The 20,270-nt window shown below is 41.6% G+C and overlaps 1 protein-coding gene across 2 annotated transcripts; it reads left to right on the forward strand.

The window, feature by feature from the left end:
• Positions 1 to 1,602: 1,602 nt before the first annotated feature.
• On the forward strand, positions 1,603 to 20,143 carry LOC133054046 (chemokine-like factor). 2 transcript variants are annotated; one of them, XM_061138658.1, is made up of 3 exons: positions 1,603 to 1,680; positions 16,757 to 16,852; positions 19,964 to 20,143. In XM_061138658.1, the coding sequence occupies exons 1-3, from the start codon at positions 1,603 to 1,605 to the stop codon at positions 20,078 to 20,080; spliced, it is 291 nt and encodes a 96-aa protein (XP_060994641.1). In that variant the 3' UTR covers positions 20,081 to 20,143. The 2 variants fall into 2 exon arrangements, with proteins under 2 accessions (XP_060994641.1, XP_060994640.1); XM_061138657.1 differs by lacking the exon at positions 1,603 to 1,680 and adding an exon at positions 9,318 to 12,225.
• The last annotated feature ends 127 nt before the right edge of the window (positions 20,144 to 20,270 follow it).

Genomic DNA, 20,270 nt, shown 5'->3' on the forward strand with positions numbered 1-20,270 from the left:
GCGAGCGCAGCCGCGGGACAGGGCCCGCCTCCGCGCGCCGCCAGCAGCCCCAGCCTGCCCCGCCGCGCCCCGCCGACTCTTAAAGAGACCTCATCTCATTTCGCCCTCTTCGCCGAGAAGGTAAGGGATTCGCTGTTTGCAGCCTGGAAATCTCCCCGCCAACCAGACGCTGGCAGAATGAACCCATGATTTGGCAAACTTCGGGGCTTGGGTGGCCAATAACACCAGCGACTGGTTTGTTAATTAACTATTGAAAGTGAAAGTCGCTCAGTCAGTGTCCAACTCTTTGCCACCCCATGGACTACACAATCCGTGGAATTCTCCAGGCCAGAATACTGAGTGGATAGCGTTTCCTTTCTCTAGGGGATCTTCCCAACCCAGGAATCGAATCCAGGTCTCCCGCATTGCGGGCGTATTCTTACCAGCTGAGCCACAAAGGAAGCCCTAATTAACTGTTGGAGGTTGCTTAATTGAGCATCTGTTGTATCCAGGAGCCAGTGACAACTCACACGCTGTCATTTATTTTTCTCAGCAAGCCTACAGGTGGGTGCTGTCACTCCCATTCTCCTAGCTGAGCTGATCCTTGGAAGCAGGTAACTTTTAAAAAGTAAACAGAAGCATTCATTAAGCGGTGGAGCTGAAATTCAAGCTCATCTATCTTGCTTCACAGCCAGCAAGGTTTTCTCTGAACTTTGACATTTCCAGGATCTGGACTGTAAATATGCTAGATCCTTCTGGAAGCTATTAAAAAACCTAGACAACAGGACCCAAAGGACTCGCTTATGCTAAGCCCCACTCACCAACCAAGACTTAATTATCGTTTTGGCTCTCCAGTCAATCAGGCATCATCTGATCAGCACTAGTTAGATCTGTGGTCCCCATCCTTTTTTGGCACCCGGGGCCGGTTTTGTGGAAGACCTCCCCTGGGGAGGAGACGGTTTCAGGATAATTGAAGTGCATTACACTTATTGTGTAATAATATTGTGCACTTTATTTGTAGTATTATGACATCTGCTCCACCTCAGATCAGATCATCAGGCATTAGATCCCAGAGGCTGGGAACCTCTGAGTTAGGTAACCTGATAGACCCCCTGCATTCCCTAGGAAAGGAATCTTGCAATAACCAATTTCCTTGTTCCCGCTCCCTTCTGCCTTTAAAAGTCTTTCATTTTGTACACCTCTTCAGAGCTCCTTTCTGTTGGACTGGATTGCTGCCCTATTTGAATCATTTTTTTTTGTTTGTTCAAATAAAATCTTGAAAATTTTAATATGCCTCAGTTTATCTTTTATCAAATGTACAATCAATACGTGGTCGTCTGGACAGACAACTAGGGGGTGGGGAGAAGCTGGCCTCCGTAGCTCCCCTGTAGGTTAGTGGAAACGCAGATTCCGCAGAGCCAGAGCCTGTGGCAGGGAGTGGGGGACCTGGCGTGCACCCAAGTGCGGCTGCAGTGACCTGCGCATGCACGCGCCAGGGCGGGAAGCCTAGAAGCGCTGCACGTGGCCGGGGTGGCCGTTGCAGACTTGGCACAGGGCTTGGCAGAGAGGTGCGCTGAATAGGGGGACCGGCGGGAAAGTGCTGCTGCTGGGTCTGCAGGGGCGATGCAGACCCTGAAACCTAAGTCGGAGTCTCGTCCCTTCTGCTTCAGCGTGAAAGGCCACGTGAAGCTGATACGATTGGTGAGGGCGGGGCCAGGGAACTGGGGGGCGGAGTCCCCGCGCACTCCCCTGCTAGGAGATCAAGCTGCCAAGTATGAAGCTTATGCTCCTTAGTCTCCTTCTCTCTTTCAACTTTGTTTCTATCAAGGCCTTCTTAAAGGGAAGGCATTTCTCCCTACACCCTGGGGGTGGAAGGAGAGAGAGCAACTGTCGTCTTCATCAGAGGCTTTCTGTACCCAGTGGTAGCCAAGGGTTAGTCACTCAGTCGTGTCCCTCTCTTTGAGACCCCATGGACTGTAGCCCGCCAGGCTCCTCGGCCCATGGGATTCTCCAGGCAAGCGTACTGGAGTGGGTTGCCATGACCTTCTCCAGAGGATCTTTCCTGGTAGCTCAGACGGTAAAGAATCTGCCTGCAATGCAGGAGACCGGGTTCGATCCCTGGGTCAGGAAGATCCCCTCGAGAAGGGCATGACTACCCACTCCAGTATGCTTGCCTGGAGAATCCCATGGACAGAGGAGTGTGGCAGGCTACAATCCATGGGGTCTCAAACAGTCGAACACAACTAAGCGACTGGCACTTTACAGACCCACTCATAAAACAAGTTCTACACACCTGCATGAATGGCCTACACTTGGACCCCCAAACCAGTTACCCAGGTTACCATGTGAGGCTGCTGCAGTTGTACATTCAGACGCCAATGAGATTAAAACCAAAACAGAAAAATGCACTGAGGGGTTTCGGAGGATGCTGTGTTTACTTACTATAACTCAAGTTTTTTGGTTTTTTTTTTTTCCCCAAGCTTTATTGAGATACTTCATATATGATAAAGCTTGCTAATTTAAAGGGTACAACTAAATGTTTTTAGTACACTCATAGGTGTGTAGTGATATCTCATTGTGTTTTTAAAATTGTTTTTTTAATTGAAGGGTAATTGCTTTACAGAAATCTGTCAAACCTCAACATGAATCAGTCATAGGTATACATATATCCTTCCTCCCTTTTGAACCTCCCTCTCAACTCCCTCCCCATCCCACGCCTCTAAGATGGATACAGAGCCCCTGTTTGAGTTTCCTGAGCCATACAGCAAATTCTCCTTGGCTATGTAAGTTTCCATGTTACTCTTTCCAGACGTCTCACCTCTCCTCCCCTCTCCCCATGTCCATAAGTCTATTCTCTATGTCTGTTTCTCCATTGCTGCCCTGTAAATAAATTCTTCAGTACCATTTTTCTAGATTCCATATATATGTGTTAGAATACAATATTTATCTTTCTCTTTCTGACTTATTTCACTCTGTATAATAGGCTCTAGGTTCATCCACCTCATTAGAACTGACTCGAATGTATTCCTTTTTATGGTTGAGTAATATTCCATTGTGTATATGTACTACAACTTCTTTATCCATTCATCTGTCAATGGACATCTAGGTTGCTTCCATGTTCTAGCTATTGTAAATAGTGCTGCAATGAACAATGGGATACATGTGTCTTTTTCAATTTTTGTTTCCTCAGGATATATACCTAGGAGTGGGATTGCTGGGTTATATGGTGGTTTTATTCCTAGTTTTTTAAGGAATCTCCATACCATCTTCCATAGTGGCTGTATCAATTTAAATTCCCACCAACAATGCAAGAGGGTTCCCTTTTCTCCACACCCTCTCCAGCGTTTATTGTTTGTAGACTTTTTGATGATGGCAATTCTGACTGGTGTGAAGTGATATCTCATTGTAGTTTTGATGTGCATTTCTCTAATAATGTGCAGTTTTGAGCATATTTTCATGTGTTTGTTAGCCATCTGTATGTCTTCTTTGGAGAAATGTCTGTTTAGGTCTTTTCCCCACTTTTTGATTGGGTTGTTTTTCTGGTATTGAGTTGTATGAGCTGCTTGTATATTTTGGAAATTAATCCTTTGTCAGTTGTTTTATTTGCTATTATTTTCTCCCATTCTGAGGATTGTCTTTTCACCTTTCTTATAGTTTTCTTTGCTGTATAAAAGCTTTTAAGTTTAATCAGGTCCCACTTGTTTGCTTTTGTTTTCATTTCCATTAATCTAGAAGATGGGTCATGGAGGATCTTGCTTTGATTTATGTCATCGAGTGTTCTGCCTATGTTTTCCTCTAAGAGTTTTATAGTTTCTGGTCTTACATTTAGGTCTTTAATCCATTTTGAGTTTATCTTTGTGTATGGTGTTAGGAAGTGTTCTCATTTCATTCTTTTACATGTAGCTGTCCAGTTTTCCCAGCAACATTTATTGAAGAGGCTCTCTTTGCCCCATTGTATATTCTTGCCTCTTTTGTCAAAAATAAGGTACTCATAGGGGCATGGGTTTATTTCTCGGCTTTCTATCTTGTTCCATTGGTCTATATTTCTGTTTTTGTGCCAGTACTATACTGTCTTTATGACTGTAGCTTTGTAGTATAATCTGAAGTCAGGAAGGTTGATTCCTCCAGCTCCATTCTTCTTTTTCAAGACTGCTCTGGGTATTTGGGGTCTTTTGTGTTTCCATATGAATTGTGAAATTTTTTGTTCTAGATCTGTGAAAAATGCCATTGGTAATTTGATAGGGATCTCATTGAATCTGTAGATTGTGTTTGGTAGTATAGTCATTTTCACAATATTGATTCCTCCTACCCAGGAACATGGAATATCTCTCCATCTATTTGTGTCATCTTTGATTTCTTTCATCAGTGTCTTATAATTTTCTGTGTAGAGTTCTTTTATCTCCTTAGGTAAGTTTATTCCTAGATATTTTATTATTTTCATTGCAATGGTGAATGGGATTGATTCCTTAATTTCTTTTTTAGATTTTTCATTGTTAGTATGTAGAAATGTAAGTGATTTCTGTGTATTATTTTGTGTCCTGCAACTTTGCTAAATTCACTGATTAGCTCTAGTAATTTTCTGATACTATCTTTAGGGTTTTCTATGTACAGTATCATTCATCTGCAAATAGTGAGAGCTTTACTTCTTCTTTTCTGATCTGGATTCCTTTTATTTCTTTTTCTTCTCTGATTGCTGTAGCTAGGACTTCCAGAACTATGTTGAATAATAGTGGTGAAAGTGGACACCCTTGTCTTATTCCTGATCTTAGGGGGAATGCTTTCAGTTTTTCACCATTGAGTATAATGTTTGCTGTAGGTTTATCATATGTGGCCTTTACTATATTGAGGCAGGTTTCTTCTGTGCCCATTTTTTGAAGAGTTTTAATAATAAATGGGTGCTGAATTTTGTCAAAGGCTTTTTCTGAATCTATTGAGATTATCATATGGTTTTTATCTTTCAATTTGTTAATACGGTGTATTACATTGATTGATTTGCATATATTGAGGAATCCTTGCATCCCTGGAATAAACCCAACTTGATCATGATGTATGAGCTTTCTGATGTGCTTCTGAATTCTTTTTGCTAAAATTTTGTTGAGGATTTTTGCATCTATGTTCATCAGTGATATTGGCCTGTAGTTTTCTTTTTTTGTGTTGTCTTTGTCTGGCTTCAGTATCAGGGTGATGGTGGCCTCATAGAATGAGTTTGGAAGTATTCCTTCCTCTGCAATTTTTTAAAAGAGTTTTAGAAGGATAGGCATTCAGTTCAGTTCAGCTCAGTCTCTCAGTCGTGTCTGACTCTTTGCAACCCCATGAATCGCAGCACGCCAGGCCTCCCTGTCCATCACCAACTCCTGGAGTTCACTCAAACTCATGTCCATCGAGTCAGTGATGCCATCCAGCCATCTCATTTTCTGTCATCCCCTTCTCCTCCTGCCCCCAATCCTTCCCAGCATCAGGGTCTTCTCCAATGAGTCAACTCTTCGCATGAGGTGGCCAAAGTATTGGAGTTTCAGCTTCAGCATCAGTCCTTCCAATGAAAAAGATAGGCATTAGCTCTTCTCTAAATGTTTGATAGCATTCTCCTGTGAAGCCATCTGGACTGGGCTTTTGTTTTTTGGGAGATTTTTGATCACAGCTTCAATTTCATTGCTTGTAATTGGGTTGTTCATAATTTCTATTTCTTCCTGGTTCAGTCTTGGAAGATTGGACTTTTCTAAGAATCTGTCCATTTCTTCCAGGTTATCCATTTTATTGCCCTATAATTGTTCATAATAGTCTCTTATAATCCTTCGTATTTCTGCATTGCCTATTGTAACCTCTCCTTTTTCATTTCTAATTCTGTTGATTTGATTCATCTCTCTTATTTTCTTGATGGGTCTGGCCAAAGGTTTGTCAATTTTGTTTATCTTCTCAAAGAACCAGCTAGCTTTATTCATCTTTACTGTTGTTTCTTTCATTTTTTTAATTTATTTCTGCTCTGATCTTTATGATTTCTTTCCTTCTAATAATTTTGGGGTTTTTTTGTTCTTCTTTTTCCAGTTGTTTTAGGTGTAAAGTTAGATTGTCTATTCAATGTTTTCCTTGTTTCTTGGGGTAGGATTGTATTGCTATAAACTTACCTCTTAGAACTGCTTTTACTGCATCCCATATGCTTTGAGTTGTCGTATTTTCATTGTCATTTGTTTCTAGAAATTTTTTTATTTCCCTTTTGATTTCTTCAGTAACCTGTTGGTTATTTAGAAACATATTGTTTAATCTTCATGTGCTTGTGTTTTTTACAGTATAACTCACAAGTTTGGATCTGAGTGAGCTCAAGGCTGATAGAGCCCAGAGCAAGGACAGTGGAACTGCACATTCCTGGGGTGTCAGACCTGCCAAGAGATTGCAGCCAGTTCTGGATAGAGATTTGGGAGAGAATGGACTGTCATTTGGAGGATGATGACTGGCTAGTTAGAGAAGTGGAAATTATCATAGGAGACTATGTTGAAGAAACTAAAGAACAGGGGAACGAAAAAAAAATAATTCTTAAAGTTTAAAGAGGTGACCTATAAGTAGAGGGGATAGAAAGTTAAAGCTTACAAGGAAACAGCCCCGCTTAATATGAGAAAGAGTTTTCTATTGGGAAAGTGCCAAAATAAGTGGCCACTTGGGAAGGCAGTACATTCCCAGAGAGAAGAGGTACCAGGTGCAGGCAAGTTCCTGGTGAGCACATTGTAATGGCAGCTCAGACTCCAGGTGAGTGGGCAGAACAAACTGTATGCAAGGCCCTTCCACACCAAAGTCTGTGATTCCAAAAAATATAACATACTGCAAGTCAGAAGGCCTGAGGGAAGTTTAGAAAACTACTTGAGTTCAAAGGGCTTCCCTGGTGGCTCAGAATCCCTGGTAAAGAATCCACCTGCAGTGCAGGAGACCTGGGTTTGATCCCCAGGTCAGGAAGATCCCCTGGTAAAGGAAATGGCAACCCACTCCAGTATTCTTGCCTGGAGAATTCCATGGACAGAGGAACCTGGCTACAATCCATGGGATCGAATAGAGTTGGACATACTGGGCAACTAACACACTTTCACTTCAAAGAACAGAGAAACTCCCTTGGGTTGGGAGTAAATAATCAGGAAAGAAGTGACTGGAAGGTCTGGGGTTCTGAAAGCTCTGGAACACTGGAGGAGAAACAGTTTTTTGTGAGAAAGTTTTGGTTTTTGACATATGAATTTCCTCCACAAACATTTTGAATATTTACTGTCTTCCCAGCCCTGAGTTAGGACTTGAAACAACAAAGACACCCAAGACAAAAGTCCCTGACTCATGGGGTGCTTCAGTTTAGACAGAGTCAGACACACAAGCAGATAGTTTTGGTGTTTGATAAGATGAAGTTAGGATACAGAGTGAAGCATTTAAACAAGGAGGTATCAGGAAGCTTCTTAGGGGGACACAGGTAGGGTTTAAGGGACAGTCACCTGAGTAAAGGCTTGGAGGCAAAAAAAAAAAAAAAGCATGATTTATAAGAATCCATAACAAGTTGAGTGCTGCTTTATTTTTTCCATTCAACAAATATTTATCGAAAGCCTGCCATGTTCCAGGCACTGTTTCTGGCTCTTGGGAAGTATCAGGGAACAAAGCAAAGATCCTTGTACTCATGGAGTTTATGTATTGGGGTGGGAGGAAGGGAAAAAAAAACAAACAAAAAATAAATAAATGGTGTAGTGTTCTAGAAGGGGGTAGGTGCTATGGAACAAGAGAAAACTAAGGCCAGGTAAGAGAGCATAAGAGAAGGAAGGGTTGAAGAGGATGGTTGCAGGTTGTAAGACTAGAATGGTCAGATTAGGCCCTGTTGAGATGACTTCTGAGCAAAGTGTTAAGGGAGATGAGAGAGTTAACCATGAATACATTGGGTTAGCCAAAAAGATTGCTCTGTTGTTTCCATAAGATGTTATAGAAAACCCCAAATGAACTTTTTGGCCAACCCAATGTGAAGGAAAAAGTGCTTTAGGCAAAGGAAAACCCAGTACAATGGCCCTACGGCAGGAATGTACCTGAAGTGTTCAAGGAAAAGCAAGAAAACCAGTACAGCTGGGGTGGAGTGACATGGGGACATGACACAGTGGGAGATGAAGGTTGTGAATAAAGTTTTATATGCTCTGACTAACACTTTTAAAAGTGCACCAGCAGCTATGGTGACAATAGACGGGGCTGGGGGGATGGGGGACAGGAGGATTCCTGCAGAGGCAAGGGTAGAAAAAAAGATGATCAGTTAGAGCTACTGCAGTAATCTGGGCAAGAGATGACTGTGGCTCAGACCAGGCCTCTAGCAGAGTAGGTTATGAGAAATGGTCACATTTGGGACATATATTGAAAGTAGCCCCAACAAGATTTGCTGATGAACCAGGTGTGGTGTGAAAAAGACAGAGGAGTCCGAGATCCCACCAAAGTTTTTGGCCTAAGCAACTGGAAGAATGGAACTGCCATCCACTGAAAGCCTGTGGGTAAAGCAGATGTAGCCAGAGAAACAGAAGTTCAATTTTGGATTTCATTGTTAGAGATGTCTATCAGACATTCAAGTGGCAATACTGAATAGGCATTTGGAATATACAAGACTGGATTGTAGGAGAGATTGGCACTGCAGAAATGTGTGCTAAGTCCCTTCAGTCATGTCCAATTCTGTGTGACCCTTTGGACTGTAGCCCGCCAGGCTCCTCTGTCCATGGGATTCTCCAGGCACAAATATTACAGTGGGTAGCCGTATTTTCCTCCATGGGGTCTTCCCGACTCAGGGATCGAACCCAAGTCTCCTGCAACTCCTGCACTGCAGGCATATTCTTTACCATTGAGCCACCAGGAAGCCACTGCAGAAATAGAGGTATTTAAAGTCATAAGACTGATGAGGTCATCAAGAGGTGATTGTACATAGAGTGGAGAAGAGGACCATGGATTGAGCCCTGGAACACTTCAACATTAAGGGGTTGGGGGGAGGAGGAAGAACCAACAAAGGAGAATGAAAGTGAAAGTCGCTGAATCATGTCCGATTCTTTGTGACCCCATGGACTGTAGCCTGCCGGGCTCCTCTGTCCATAGAATTCTCCAGACCAGAATACTGGAGTGGGAAGCCGTTCCCTTCTTCAGGGGATTTTCCCAACCCAGAGATCGAACCCAGGTCTCCTGCATTGCTGGCAGATTCTTTACTGTCTGAGCCACCAGAGAAAACTTTGGTTTTCTTCTCTCTCTTCTTTGGAAGAATGAGAGAGAGAGCAATTAGGGAAGTGAGAGGAACCAAGAGTACGGTGTCCTAGAAGCCAAATGAAGAAAATTCTCGAGAGAATGATCAACTATGACAAATACTGATAACAGTTCAAATAAGATGAGGACTGAGAATTGAACACTGGAATCATCCTGTAGATAAATTGTCAACAGCTCTTTGCTAAAGTAGACAGGAGCTGAGTCATGGAAGATTTGAACACCATGGTGAAGGGAGGCTCTATTCTGAAAACCATGGGGAACCCCTGAAAGGTTTTAAACAGGTGGAGAGTTGCACAGATCTTCATTTTAGAAATTTCACTATAGTATCTTTGTCATGTTAGTTCAAGGAAGAGATACTGAAGAGCAGTAACTGGAGTGACTAAGTGGATTCCCAAAATGTTTAGGCATTAAGTCAGCAGGACCTAATGATTGGTCTGTTGTGGGCAGTAAGTTGGAGCAGTGATCTTAGGTTTCCAGGGCAGGTGAAAAGAGAGACGGTCGTATCACCAATTAAGATAGTGAATGCAGGAGCAAGGGACAAGATGACATCAGTTTTGCCCACGGTGAATTGAAGATTCCTGTAGGTTATTCAGATGTTCTAAATGGCTGTTTATGTGTGAGATGTTAAAGATACACCTGGGGTAGAGACTCAGATTTGTTGAGTGGGTTGTGGATAGAATCTAAGCAAATGTCAGTATTTTAAAGTGATGTGTAAAAGGAAAGCCCACTAAGGGAGAATGGTTTCAGAGGAATAAGAACTCAAAGAGGTGACATGGGAGTCAAGAAGTAGAAAAGTAGGAAAAAGCCAATAGCAAGTAAGTCATGGGGGTCCAGTAGCATAAGGATTGAAAAATGTTTGTTAAATTTAGTAATTCTGAAATCATTGATGATCTTGGCAAAAGCAGTCCACATAGAGAGATGAAGAAATGTTTGAGATATTAATGAAATATTGAAATATTAACTGAAAATGAATGCCAGGAGACAGGAAAATTATAAGAGCTGTTAAGTATGGATTGGGGGAGAATCCAGGGTGACTGAAATCATGGGAAATGTGCCCAATTCCAAGGTTACAGATGATGGGGACTGAAAAAGTGACCCTTGATTTCATAACCCATGAACTCAAGACCTTATTTGGTTCAGTAGAGTAAATGAAGTGATTTGAGATATGTTGCTGATAGTAATTATATTAATTATAAAGAACAAGTTATTTAGTTGTTATTTTTAGTTGTATATTTACTGTAAAAGAAACTGACCAATTTAGAAGTTTCAAAGTAAGCTACTTTTACACTAATAAAGTAACTGATAGACTTATGAATAAGTAGCCTATATAGATCCAAGGTTAAAAAGAGAATGTGGATGCTAACAGACTGATCATAAAAGTCTAATCAGCAAAGACTCCTGCCAAAATCATTTTCCAAGTCCACAGAGACTTTGAATAAAGCTGTATCTCCTGTAAGAACACCACAACATCAACAGACTCTCAGGGACCTACCAGCTTATTTTTTCCTTTAAGTCACTTATCAGTTCTCTTTTCTACATCTTCATTTGGAAACAAGGAAATTAGATTAGATTAATTATCTTGGGTTTTTTTCACTTAAATTTTTGTTCATTCTGATTGCATTATGTTTACGTAAGAGAAAATGCGTTAAAAAGTGATGTACCAGAATTGGGTTTTTTTTTTTTCTTTTTCCTTTTCTTCTCCACAGGGTTCTTCAGAGAATTGTTTTTCTCTGACACTTTGTTTTAAACTTTCCTTCCCAGTATTTTTCTTTTTAAAAAATTAATTTTTATTTATTTTTGACTGTGCTGGGTCTTCATTGCCACATGGGCTTTTCTCTAGTTTCAGCAAGCAGGGGCTACTCTCTAGTTGCACTGCACAAGCTTCTCATTGTGGCAGCTTCTCTCGTTGCAGAGCACAGGCTCTAGAGCTCGTGGGCTTCAGAAGTTATAGCACGTGGGCTCAGCAGTTGTGGCTCCTGGGCTCTAGGGCACAGGCTCAATAATTGTGGTGCTCAGGCTTAGCTGCTCCATAGCATGTGGATCCTCTCAGACCAGGGATCGAGTCTGTGTCTTCTGCATTGGTAGATGGATTCTTCACCACTTAGCCACCAGAGAAGCACCCCCAATGTTTTTCACGGCAACACTCTAAGTTTAAATTTGACAGTAGATTCCAGATTTTTGTTACATGTTAAGGAGTGATGAGGAAGATAAGGAATTATAACAGCCAGTACACAGGCTCTTTTTGAGAAGCATTATAGGGAGAAATAGAAAATGGGAATTTCTGTGGGGAGCAGATGAAAGGAAGGGGTGTGTATGTTTTAAGAGAAGATAACTTAGAGACTTCCCTGGTAGTCCAGTGGCTAAGGCTCCATGCTCCTAATGCAGGGGACCCAAGTTCAATCCCTGGTCAGGGAACTAGATCCCACATGCAGCAAGTAAGACTCAGCACAACCAAATAAATAAATAAATATTATTTAAAAAGAGAGAGGCAAGATAACTTAGATATGTTGATAAGATGATGAGGAAAGGAGCTAGTGGAGGAGGAGAGATTGAAGGTATGAGAGGGAAAGGGAGCTATTTAGTGGGAAAAGATCAAGGGAATGGATGTGGGAAGTGATGGTATTAGGTATACAAGTGAGGAAATTAATTAAACAAAACAGAAAGGGATACCTAGTTCTCTAAAATGAAAAGAGAAGTCGACATCCGTACATTTTAGTCTGCCTCTTTTAGATGTATGTGTGTGTATAAAGAAAAAACCCATTTATTTTGTCATTTAGAATTGATCATTTTTACAACTTAAACTTGTTCAATAATCACTGAAGAGATCATGTTTTTTTTTTTTTCCTCTAGGCACTAGTTGTGACATCTATGACCCTTTTCATCCTAGCACAAGCGCCAGAGCCGTACATTGTTGTCACTGGATTTGAAGCCACTGCTACTTTATTTTTCATAGTTTTATATATATTCAGACTTGATCAATTAATTAGCTGTTTATTTTGGCCTTTACTTGTAAGTGTTCAGTTTCATTGCTAACTACTTTTTCCTGCCGTAAAGAGACATTTTAATAAACTCTGTTGTTTAGTTTTCATAAACCTTTAAGGAATCTTTAACAAGCTTAGGAAGGAGGAACTCTATCCACTGCTATTGTGCTCTGGGGAGATCCTCAGGGAACCAGAGCAACCGTTGAGCATGGATTCTCCTCGGAGCTCCATCTATCGGTAGATAAGGCTGATGTTTCTGTTAGGGAAATTCACTTAGGGGTAGATCATCAAAATAAATTTAAATTTAAGATCATGGTCAAATAAAATCATAGAGCATTCTTAATCTTTACCTTCCTTTAAAGTTCATGTTGATATGACCTCAGAATTAGGGAACAGAGATGGAGCCAGATACACAAGTATCTACATCTTACATATCCCTGATCACTAAATGGAAAATCAAAATAATTTAGAGGCTGAATAAAGCACAATGTTATCTTACTTTAAAATGTCTGTCATCATTGATGCTAAATAATTTTTAACTCATCTTGTAGAACCTTATTCAGTAGCATAGGGACTTTACCTGTCATACTCACAGCTTTAGGAATAGCTGCCCAGTGGAGCACCCAAATGGTCCAGAAACTCTTGAAATAGGCAAGTTGAAGATATTAGCTAAGATTCTTGGCCTGTCAGCCTAGACCATAAGCTGGTTCTAGGAAAACCAGAGCAACTTCACTGCTCCTCTTTCAAGTCTTAGCCCCAGAATCCTATCTCCTTAGGTCTCCTTTCTGAGACCCCTGCTGCCTTTCCACCCTTTGGCCAGACTGGTATTTGCACTGGTCTCATCCTTTTGGGTTCCAGAGCACTCATATCCAAGCTGACTAACCCTGTATGAGGGGACTTGCCTGGTGGCTCAGCAGGTAAAGAATCCTCCTGCAATGCAGATGACCCAAGATCCCTGGGTCGGGAAGATCCCCTGGAGTAGGAAATGGCAACTTACTCCAGTATTCTTGCCTGGAAAATCCAATGGACAGAGGAGCCTGGCAGGCTTCCGTCCATAGGATCGCAGGGAGTTGGACATGAGCACCTAACACTTCACTTCAACTCATATTAAGGAGAGAGGACTTTAGAGCTATTCTCAAACCATAAACATGCCTTAAGGTGGCACTTTCTGGAACCACTTTTGAAGGCCAATGATGAGCACTTCAGGCTAATCACAAGCTGAGAAAGTCCCCAAAGTGGAGAGCTGGGGGAACAATAGGATCTCTGTGGCATCCCTCCAAACTCCTCCTTGTGCTCCACTGTGGAACTGGAGCTGACTACAGCAAGGTCTGGACAGGAGATGACTAAACCTTCCTTAGGTGGTCCTGTCACATCGTTTAGCGGCAGAAAGGACTCAGCTAAATTATCCCAAAGAGATGATGAACATGGTTCACATCCTGTTCATCTTACACCCTAAAAGTTATATAGTGCTCTTCACACTCTGCTTTTCCAAGGTTAATAAAACTTAACACATTTTAGCATTTATATTTTTCCCCCAAACTGTAATAATTCTCTGGAGCTTCTTACATGTCCCAGTAATAAACTTGGAAAATAAATTTCACAGGATACGCAGAAAGGGAGCATGGCCTACGTGCAGCATACTGAAAAGTAGTCTCCAAATCTCTGAGACTCACCCTGGGCTGATACTGTACTCAGAAATGATGCTATCTGGTCAACTCAGTTATCACACCATCATGAAACCCAGACTCCTCTCTGCTCTTGAGCCCATGAAATCATTTATTCCGCAAATATTAAGTATCTACTAATCCCAGGTTCTATACTAGGCTCTTTGAGAAAACAAAACACAAATCTTGCAACTGACAGACTTTCCATAGCAAGCAAGACTTTCCAAGCAAGATTGGTGAGCAATTCAGTATAATACTAATAGGTGCTCCCTGGATGGTGTGAAGGTTCCTAGAGGAGAAGGAAACCAAATCATAATAGGCTTGCCTGAGGAAAACTACGCCTGAGTTGAGGGCTGGAGGATGAAAAGTAGTCAGCTGACTGATAACAGGGCTGAGAATTCTCCCAGTACAGGGAACAGTGTGTGTGTGTGAGGTTCTAGGTGGAGAAAAAGCTGGACCCTCAAGGAGCTGCAGGAGTTCTGAGTGGCCACGAAGCAGAGAGGGGGCAAGAGTACAGGTTTGAGTGGCAGTAGGAGGTCAGAGCATGCAAGAATTTGAGTGTCCTGGGTTTTAACCCAAAAGCCACTGGAAGCTTTGGGAGGTTTTTAAGTAGAGTGACACAATTAGCTTATATTTGAGGAGATCGCTGGTGGCAATGTCAATAATGGCTTGAAGAGGGACAAACCAGAGGTGGGTTTCATAGACCCCTTAAAAGTCTTTTATCATAATCCAGATATGAAAATGAGAAAGGCCTAAATCAAGGTTAAAACTGTACCTGGAGAGAAAGAGTGTTGATGAAAACTGATAGGATTGGGTAACAGAAAAATCAAGGAGAGCTGCCATTTAAAGAACCGTCTTAAGAGGGTAACAAGACAGGAAGTTTAGGAGGAAGAATAGGTTTATTCGAGGGGAGAGGTGGATAATGAGTCCGGCTTAAGAAAAAGAAGGTTTTAGTGCCTTATGGGACATTCAGATGGAAATATTCAGGTCTGAGGCTTAGGAGAGAAGTTAGAGCTGCAACTTTGGGGGAATTATCACCTCGTGATGGGAAAATGGCTCTGAGGGAGAGTAAAGCAAGATGAAGGCAAGACTGGGAAATATCAACATCTGGCATGAAAAGGAGAAGTGAGTGGCGAGAGAAGGACAGGAGAGGACCCAAGGGAGATCCGTGTCCCAGAAGTCAAGAGAGGAGAGCATTTCGAGAAGAAAGGAGAGGTGACTAATGTTATAAGTAAGGAGAGAAAGCCCAGAAAAAAATTATGTATATATATTCACTGTATTAATAGAGGCCCCGGTGTGGACTAGTGACAGAAAAGTGGTGGGAATAGTTAGACTGAGCAGGTAAGGAGATGGCTGTGGGCAGAGGGACAGCACTGAGTTGAAGAAACCTGGCCAGGGACCAAAGAGGGTAATGAGCAGAGTGAGGTCCCTGCAGAGTGGCAGACAGGAGCGAGGCCGGAGCACAACTGGGGACAGTGCCTGTGACATAAGTGAAGGACACCAAGATGGCGGAAGACTCCAATTAACCTGTCGATACTTCTATCAATGGCCACTGTCTTCACTGATCAGGAAAGGGCTTGGTCACCTGCACAACAGACCTGTGATGCATGTCATTGTCCCAGAGGTATAGTACCTAACACAGTTCATAGAGCAGGTGTCCTCTGACTGGTCCCCTCAAGTGCTCCAGTGACAGAAAACACACACAGTGAGGCAACCCAGGTTTTTGTGGTGATATGTAAGAACAGGCTCAAAATTTCTAAGAAACCTCCATTTTTGTAATTAAATTTATAGTCTACTCCATGGCATACTGATGTTTGGTTTTTAATAGATAAACAAGGCTTGAAACCACTATTAAGGATCACTGATATTCTGGGGCAGATGCATGCTTCCCTCTCCCGCTACCCCACCCCCAGCTGTTATTCTCTACCCTTCCTAGAACACCATCTTTATCTGAAGCCATTTATATACACTTATTCAAATTACTGCCAGGAGGCCGGCTATCTGTCTGGAGCAGAGGTGTGGTCTGTTGCCTTGAAACAGCAAAATACCCAGCAGAAAGGAGCACTAACCTAGGACAGCTAGTCTCAATATCTCCTGCAGACGAGGACTTTTTTCCTGCCTAAGTGTATCATCCACTCTTGCCCTGTCCCCATTGAATCTCTTCCTGTTTTCTTTGTAATAACTACTTTTCTAAGTTACCAGGGTTTGGAAGATTTCTGTGTTAATAATTCCTTCCTGCTACAGTTATCTGCTAATATACATAAACTATTCCAGAATAAAGACGACTTACCTTTTCCACAGTATACATCCATTCCAAATGTAAGTTGCACCTCTTAAAGCCACAGTTCAGAAATGCTTCATTTCAAGAAATTATTACATGAATGAGCTACATCATCAGAAATGATTGCATAAGTGGCCAGCTGTTGCATACAGATGTGTGGGAGTTTTTTTTTTTTTTCCCCGAAAATTAAGTTTATCCCGCTCAAAGTTTTATTAATTGCATTTGGAGTAACATTATAAAGTTGTTTTATGGTGTAGACCACTCCACATTTATTAAAACTGAGCATTCTGACTTCTACTTTAAACCTTCCACATAAGACATACCCAGTCCTAACCAGATGAGTTCTCTCTCCAACTACCTTTCAACAAAAAGCAAATAAGCCCTAATAAGGAATTAATGATTGGTGTGTCATAACATTAAGAGACCCATTAGACATCATTGTAGACCAAATACAATATACATGTCATTTTACAATAGCAGTTTGACTTCCTAAAACTAAGTTATTTATTTAAATTTGTTTTTAAAAAAAATGGAATTTTCAAAATCTTTAGGGAGCAGATTCATTCTCTTGGTGATCTTCATGCAACTCTGATCTTTCTATTCTGTGTTTTCAGGATATTATCAACTCAGTGGTAACAGCACTATTCCTGATAGTTGTATCTGTGTTGGCACTGATCCCAGAAACCACAACATACACAGTCCTTGGAGGGGTAAGTGGAGGTTCTTTCCAGTTTCTCCCTTCAGGTTCGATCAGAATTCAAATTTACTTGAAAAATAGATAGAGGAACAGAAAACTAGATGGTTTTCATCCTTGAGGCTCCTATCCCAGTACACAGTACCTAGTGGCTTAATATTTTTGTGCATGAACACATGCCCTGATTAATGTGAAGGAATATGATTTCACACTAAATTTGAAGTTAACCAAATAAAGAGGTTCCTCTGTATTTCTCACAGATATATAGGGTTAGGAATCAGTTACAATACTAAGCTCTCAGAAACCTGATATCAAGCAAAAATAACAAATGGTGGATGAATTTCATAGCTATCCCTTTTCAAGAAAATTATACATCCCGCTTGTTAAGGAGAGACACACAATTCTGAGCTCAGTTATTTCTGGTCCAGTTACTGCTACAGATGGAATAAACATGTGTCATGTAAGGGAATGGGTGGTAGGAAGGATTATTTTGAACACTGCTTGAAGAAAAGCTAATCAGTTTAATTTGGAAGGCAAGCCAAAACAAACCAAGAGTCAAGTAATTTAGTTACAGTTTCATCTGATATTCTTCTGAGATTTCTTAGAGGGGGTTCAAAATCATGACTTTTCTAGGTTCTAATTTAGAGAAGTGAATTAGAAAGTTCTTAAATAAATCTCCCTCCAACTTCCTTATCTTTTCTTAGTATGGGCCACTTGGGAGAAGTGGCCACATGTGTCAGAATCCAGTCCATGTAGTCAAAGCTATGGTTTTTTCAGTAGTCATGCACAGATGTGAGAATTGGACCATTAAGAAGGCTGAGTGCCAAAGAACTGATGCTTTCAAACTATAGTGCTGGAGAAGACTCTTGAAAATCCCTTGGACTGCAAGGAGATCAAACCAGTTACTCCTAAAGGAAATCAACCTTGAATACACATTGGGAGGACTGATGCCAAAGCTGAATCTCCAATACTTTGGCCACCTGATGTGAAGAGCTGTCTCACTAGAAAAGACCCTGATGCAGGAGGAGAAGGTGATGACAAAGGATAAGATCGTTGGATGGCATCACCGACTCAATGGACATGAGTTTGAGCAGACTCCAGGAGATGGTGAAGGACAGGGAAGCCTGGCATGCTGCAGTCCATGGCGTTCCAAAGAGTCAGACACGACTTAATGACTGAACAACAGCAAAGATTTTTCCACTTCACTAGGCCCAAAGCAATTTCATGAGGGATGAGAATTACCCTAGAAATGAGATGGTGCTGTAACAGCAATTTCCGCTAGCTATCTTTAAAGATTATTTTATCCCTCCATAGGGAGAAAGAAGGAGGAGGCACAGAATTTACTTTCATTTCCTCATTAATTCATTGATTCATTCTTTAAGTGCACTTTGGTAGGTGCTGACAAAGTATAGAGCCGTAAGCCACAGGTGGCTGAGCACTGGAAATGTGGCTGGTCTGAACTGAGATGAGCTGCACATGTAAAATACACACTGGATTTCAAAGACTTACTACTCCCCCCAAAGAATGTAGAATATTTCACTTATAATTTTATTATATTGTTGATATGTTGAAATTATATTATTTTGGATATATCAGGCTGCTGCTGCTGCTAAGTCGCATCAGTCGTGTCTGACTCTGTGCGACCCCATAGATGGCAGCCCACCAGGCTCCTCTGTCCCTGGGATTCTCCAGGCAAGAATATTAGAGTGGGTTGCCATTTCCTTCTCCTATATCAGGCTAAATAAAGTATATTATTAAAATTAATTTCACTTGTTTTTTCTTTACTTTTTAATGTGGAAATTGGAACTTTTTAGATCAATTATGTGGTTTACATTGGTAACTCGTATTTCTTTTGGATGACTCCGGACTAGAATGTGACCCCTATCCTCAAGTTGCTTAAAGCCTAATACAGGAGACAAAAGTGCAAACAGCTGTATTTAAGTTGTTAGTGGATTACTATGGAGCACAAGAAAAAGGAAGCAACTACCTCTCTCTGGCAGGCTTCTCAGGTGGCTCAGTGATAAAGAATTCACCTGCCAATGCAGGAGACTCGAGTTACATCCTTGGGTCAGGAAGATCCCCTGGAGAAGGAAATGGCAACTTATTCCATTATTCTTCTCTGGAAAATTCCATAGACAAAAGAACCCAGTGGGTTACAGTCCATGGGGTCGCAAAAGAGTCAGACACGACATAGCAACTAAACAACAACAGGCCCTCTCTCTGGCAGTGGAATCATAGTTTGCCAGGAATAAAGGGGAAGAAAGGCAGATGCTTACCGGCAGAGGAGCCAGCAGCATGCTCAGTAGCAGAGTCATGAAAGCATCTGTAATAAGTGTTGGGTTGGTCAAACAGCTGATTCAGGTTTTTCAGTGACATCTTATGGAAGAACCCGAATGACTTTTTTGGGCAACCAAATACTTAGCGTGATCAGAATCTAGGAAGCTGTGTTTGAGATTCAGGATGGGAAAGGGACAGAGTCTGAAGCCAGACCTCCTGGGCAGTTGGATGGAGCTGGTGGTAGCACTGACATCCCTCTCTCCAGCCCAGGTGCCAGTTCTCAAATAGCCATCAGAGAACCTAAAGACCATGTACCAATTAATTCCCTTTACTCAGTTTTTCCTGAGGCTCAGTTAGAATCTCACCCCTTATGTGGATGTGGCCCAGCCTTGGAGAGCTCACTTTGGATCATCTCATAACTCCAGTTCTCCAAAGTTCTTATCACAGCTTAAATCTTGAGCTGATATTAACCCTGACTTTTTATCTGGTACAGTTCGCAATAGAAAAATGGAACAGTTGAACACTGGGTATAGAAATGTTGATTAGTAACTAAATATTATCAGTAGGGCTTTAAACAGTAATATCGGGAAACAGGAGATCCAGACAAGTATTTGCTTCAGAGCCCACACCACTTCAGTATTGGTTTCTGCTCACTTAAATGATCTTTGCCTTTCTCTAGGAAGGTACTGGGAAAACTTGAGAATGCAAATAAAATGATCTCTGAAATCTCTTCCCATTCCAGTATTAGATGACAAATAGGGAACCCTAACAGGAAGGGAAGCTGGCAGGCAGACCACTTAAAACCTGTGTGACCGTGGCCATCAGCAGTGACACTGTGTCTTTGTTTCAGGTGTTTGGACTCGCGGCCTCAGTGTTCTCTATTGCTGATGGGGCACTTATTTACCGGAAGCTGCTGTTTAATCCAAGTGGTCCTTATCAGAAAACTGATGCTCATGACAAACTATGAGTTTTGTAAATTTATATCCTTTTTAGTCGATGCTAAGTATTAAACATATCTCTTTTTCTAACACATACTTTCTGCAGTTTTCATTTTCATCTCAATATGGGAGCTGGAAGAAGAGATTCAGGAACTGTGCGTCCAGCGCTCACTGGCACCATAACTTCCAAGGAAGCGCTGGGAATCCGGCCTGAATCGG

This window comes from Dama dama, chromosome 4 (assembly GCF_033118175.1).
Source record: "Dama dama isolate Ldn47 chromosome 4, ASM3311817v1, whole genome shotgun sequence".
Lineage (NCBI taxonomy): Eukaryota > Metazoa > Chordata > Mammalia > Artiodactyla > Cervidae > Dama > Dama dama.

Excerpts from the sequence above, each read along its gene's own strand:
- LOC133054046 (XM_061138657.1), top strand. The coding sequence starts at position 12,085 with ATGACCCTTTTCATCCTAGCACAAGCGCCAGAGCCGTACATTGTTGTC. Across the intron at positions 12,226-16,756 it reads GTTTATTTTGGCCTTTACTT|GATATTATCAACTCAGTGGT; the intron begins GTAAGTGTTCAG and ends CTGTGTTTTCAG. Across the intron at positions 16,853-19,963 it reads CATACACAGTCCTTGGAGGG|GTGTTTGGACTCGCGGCCTC; the intron begins GTAAGTGGAGGT and ends TCTTTGTTTCAG.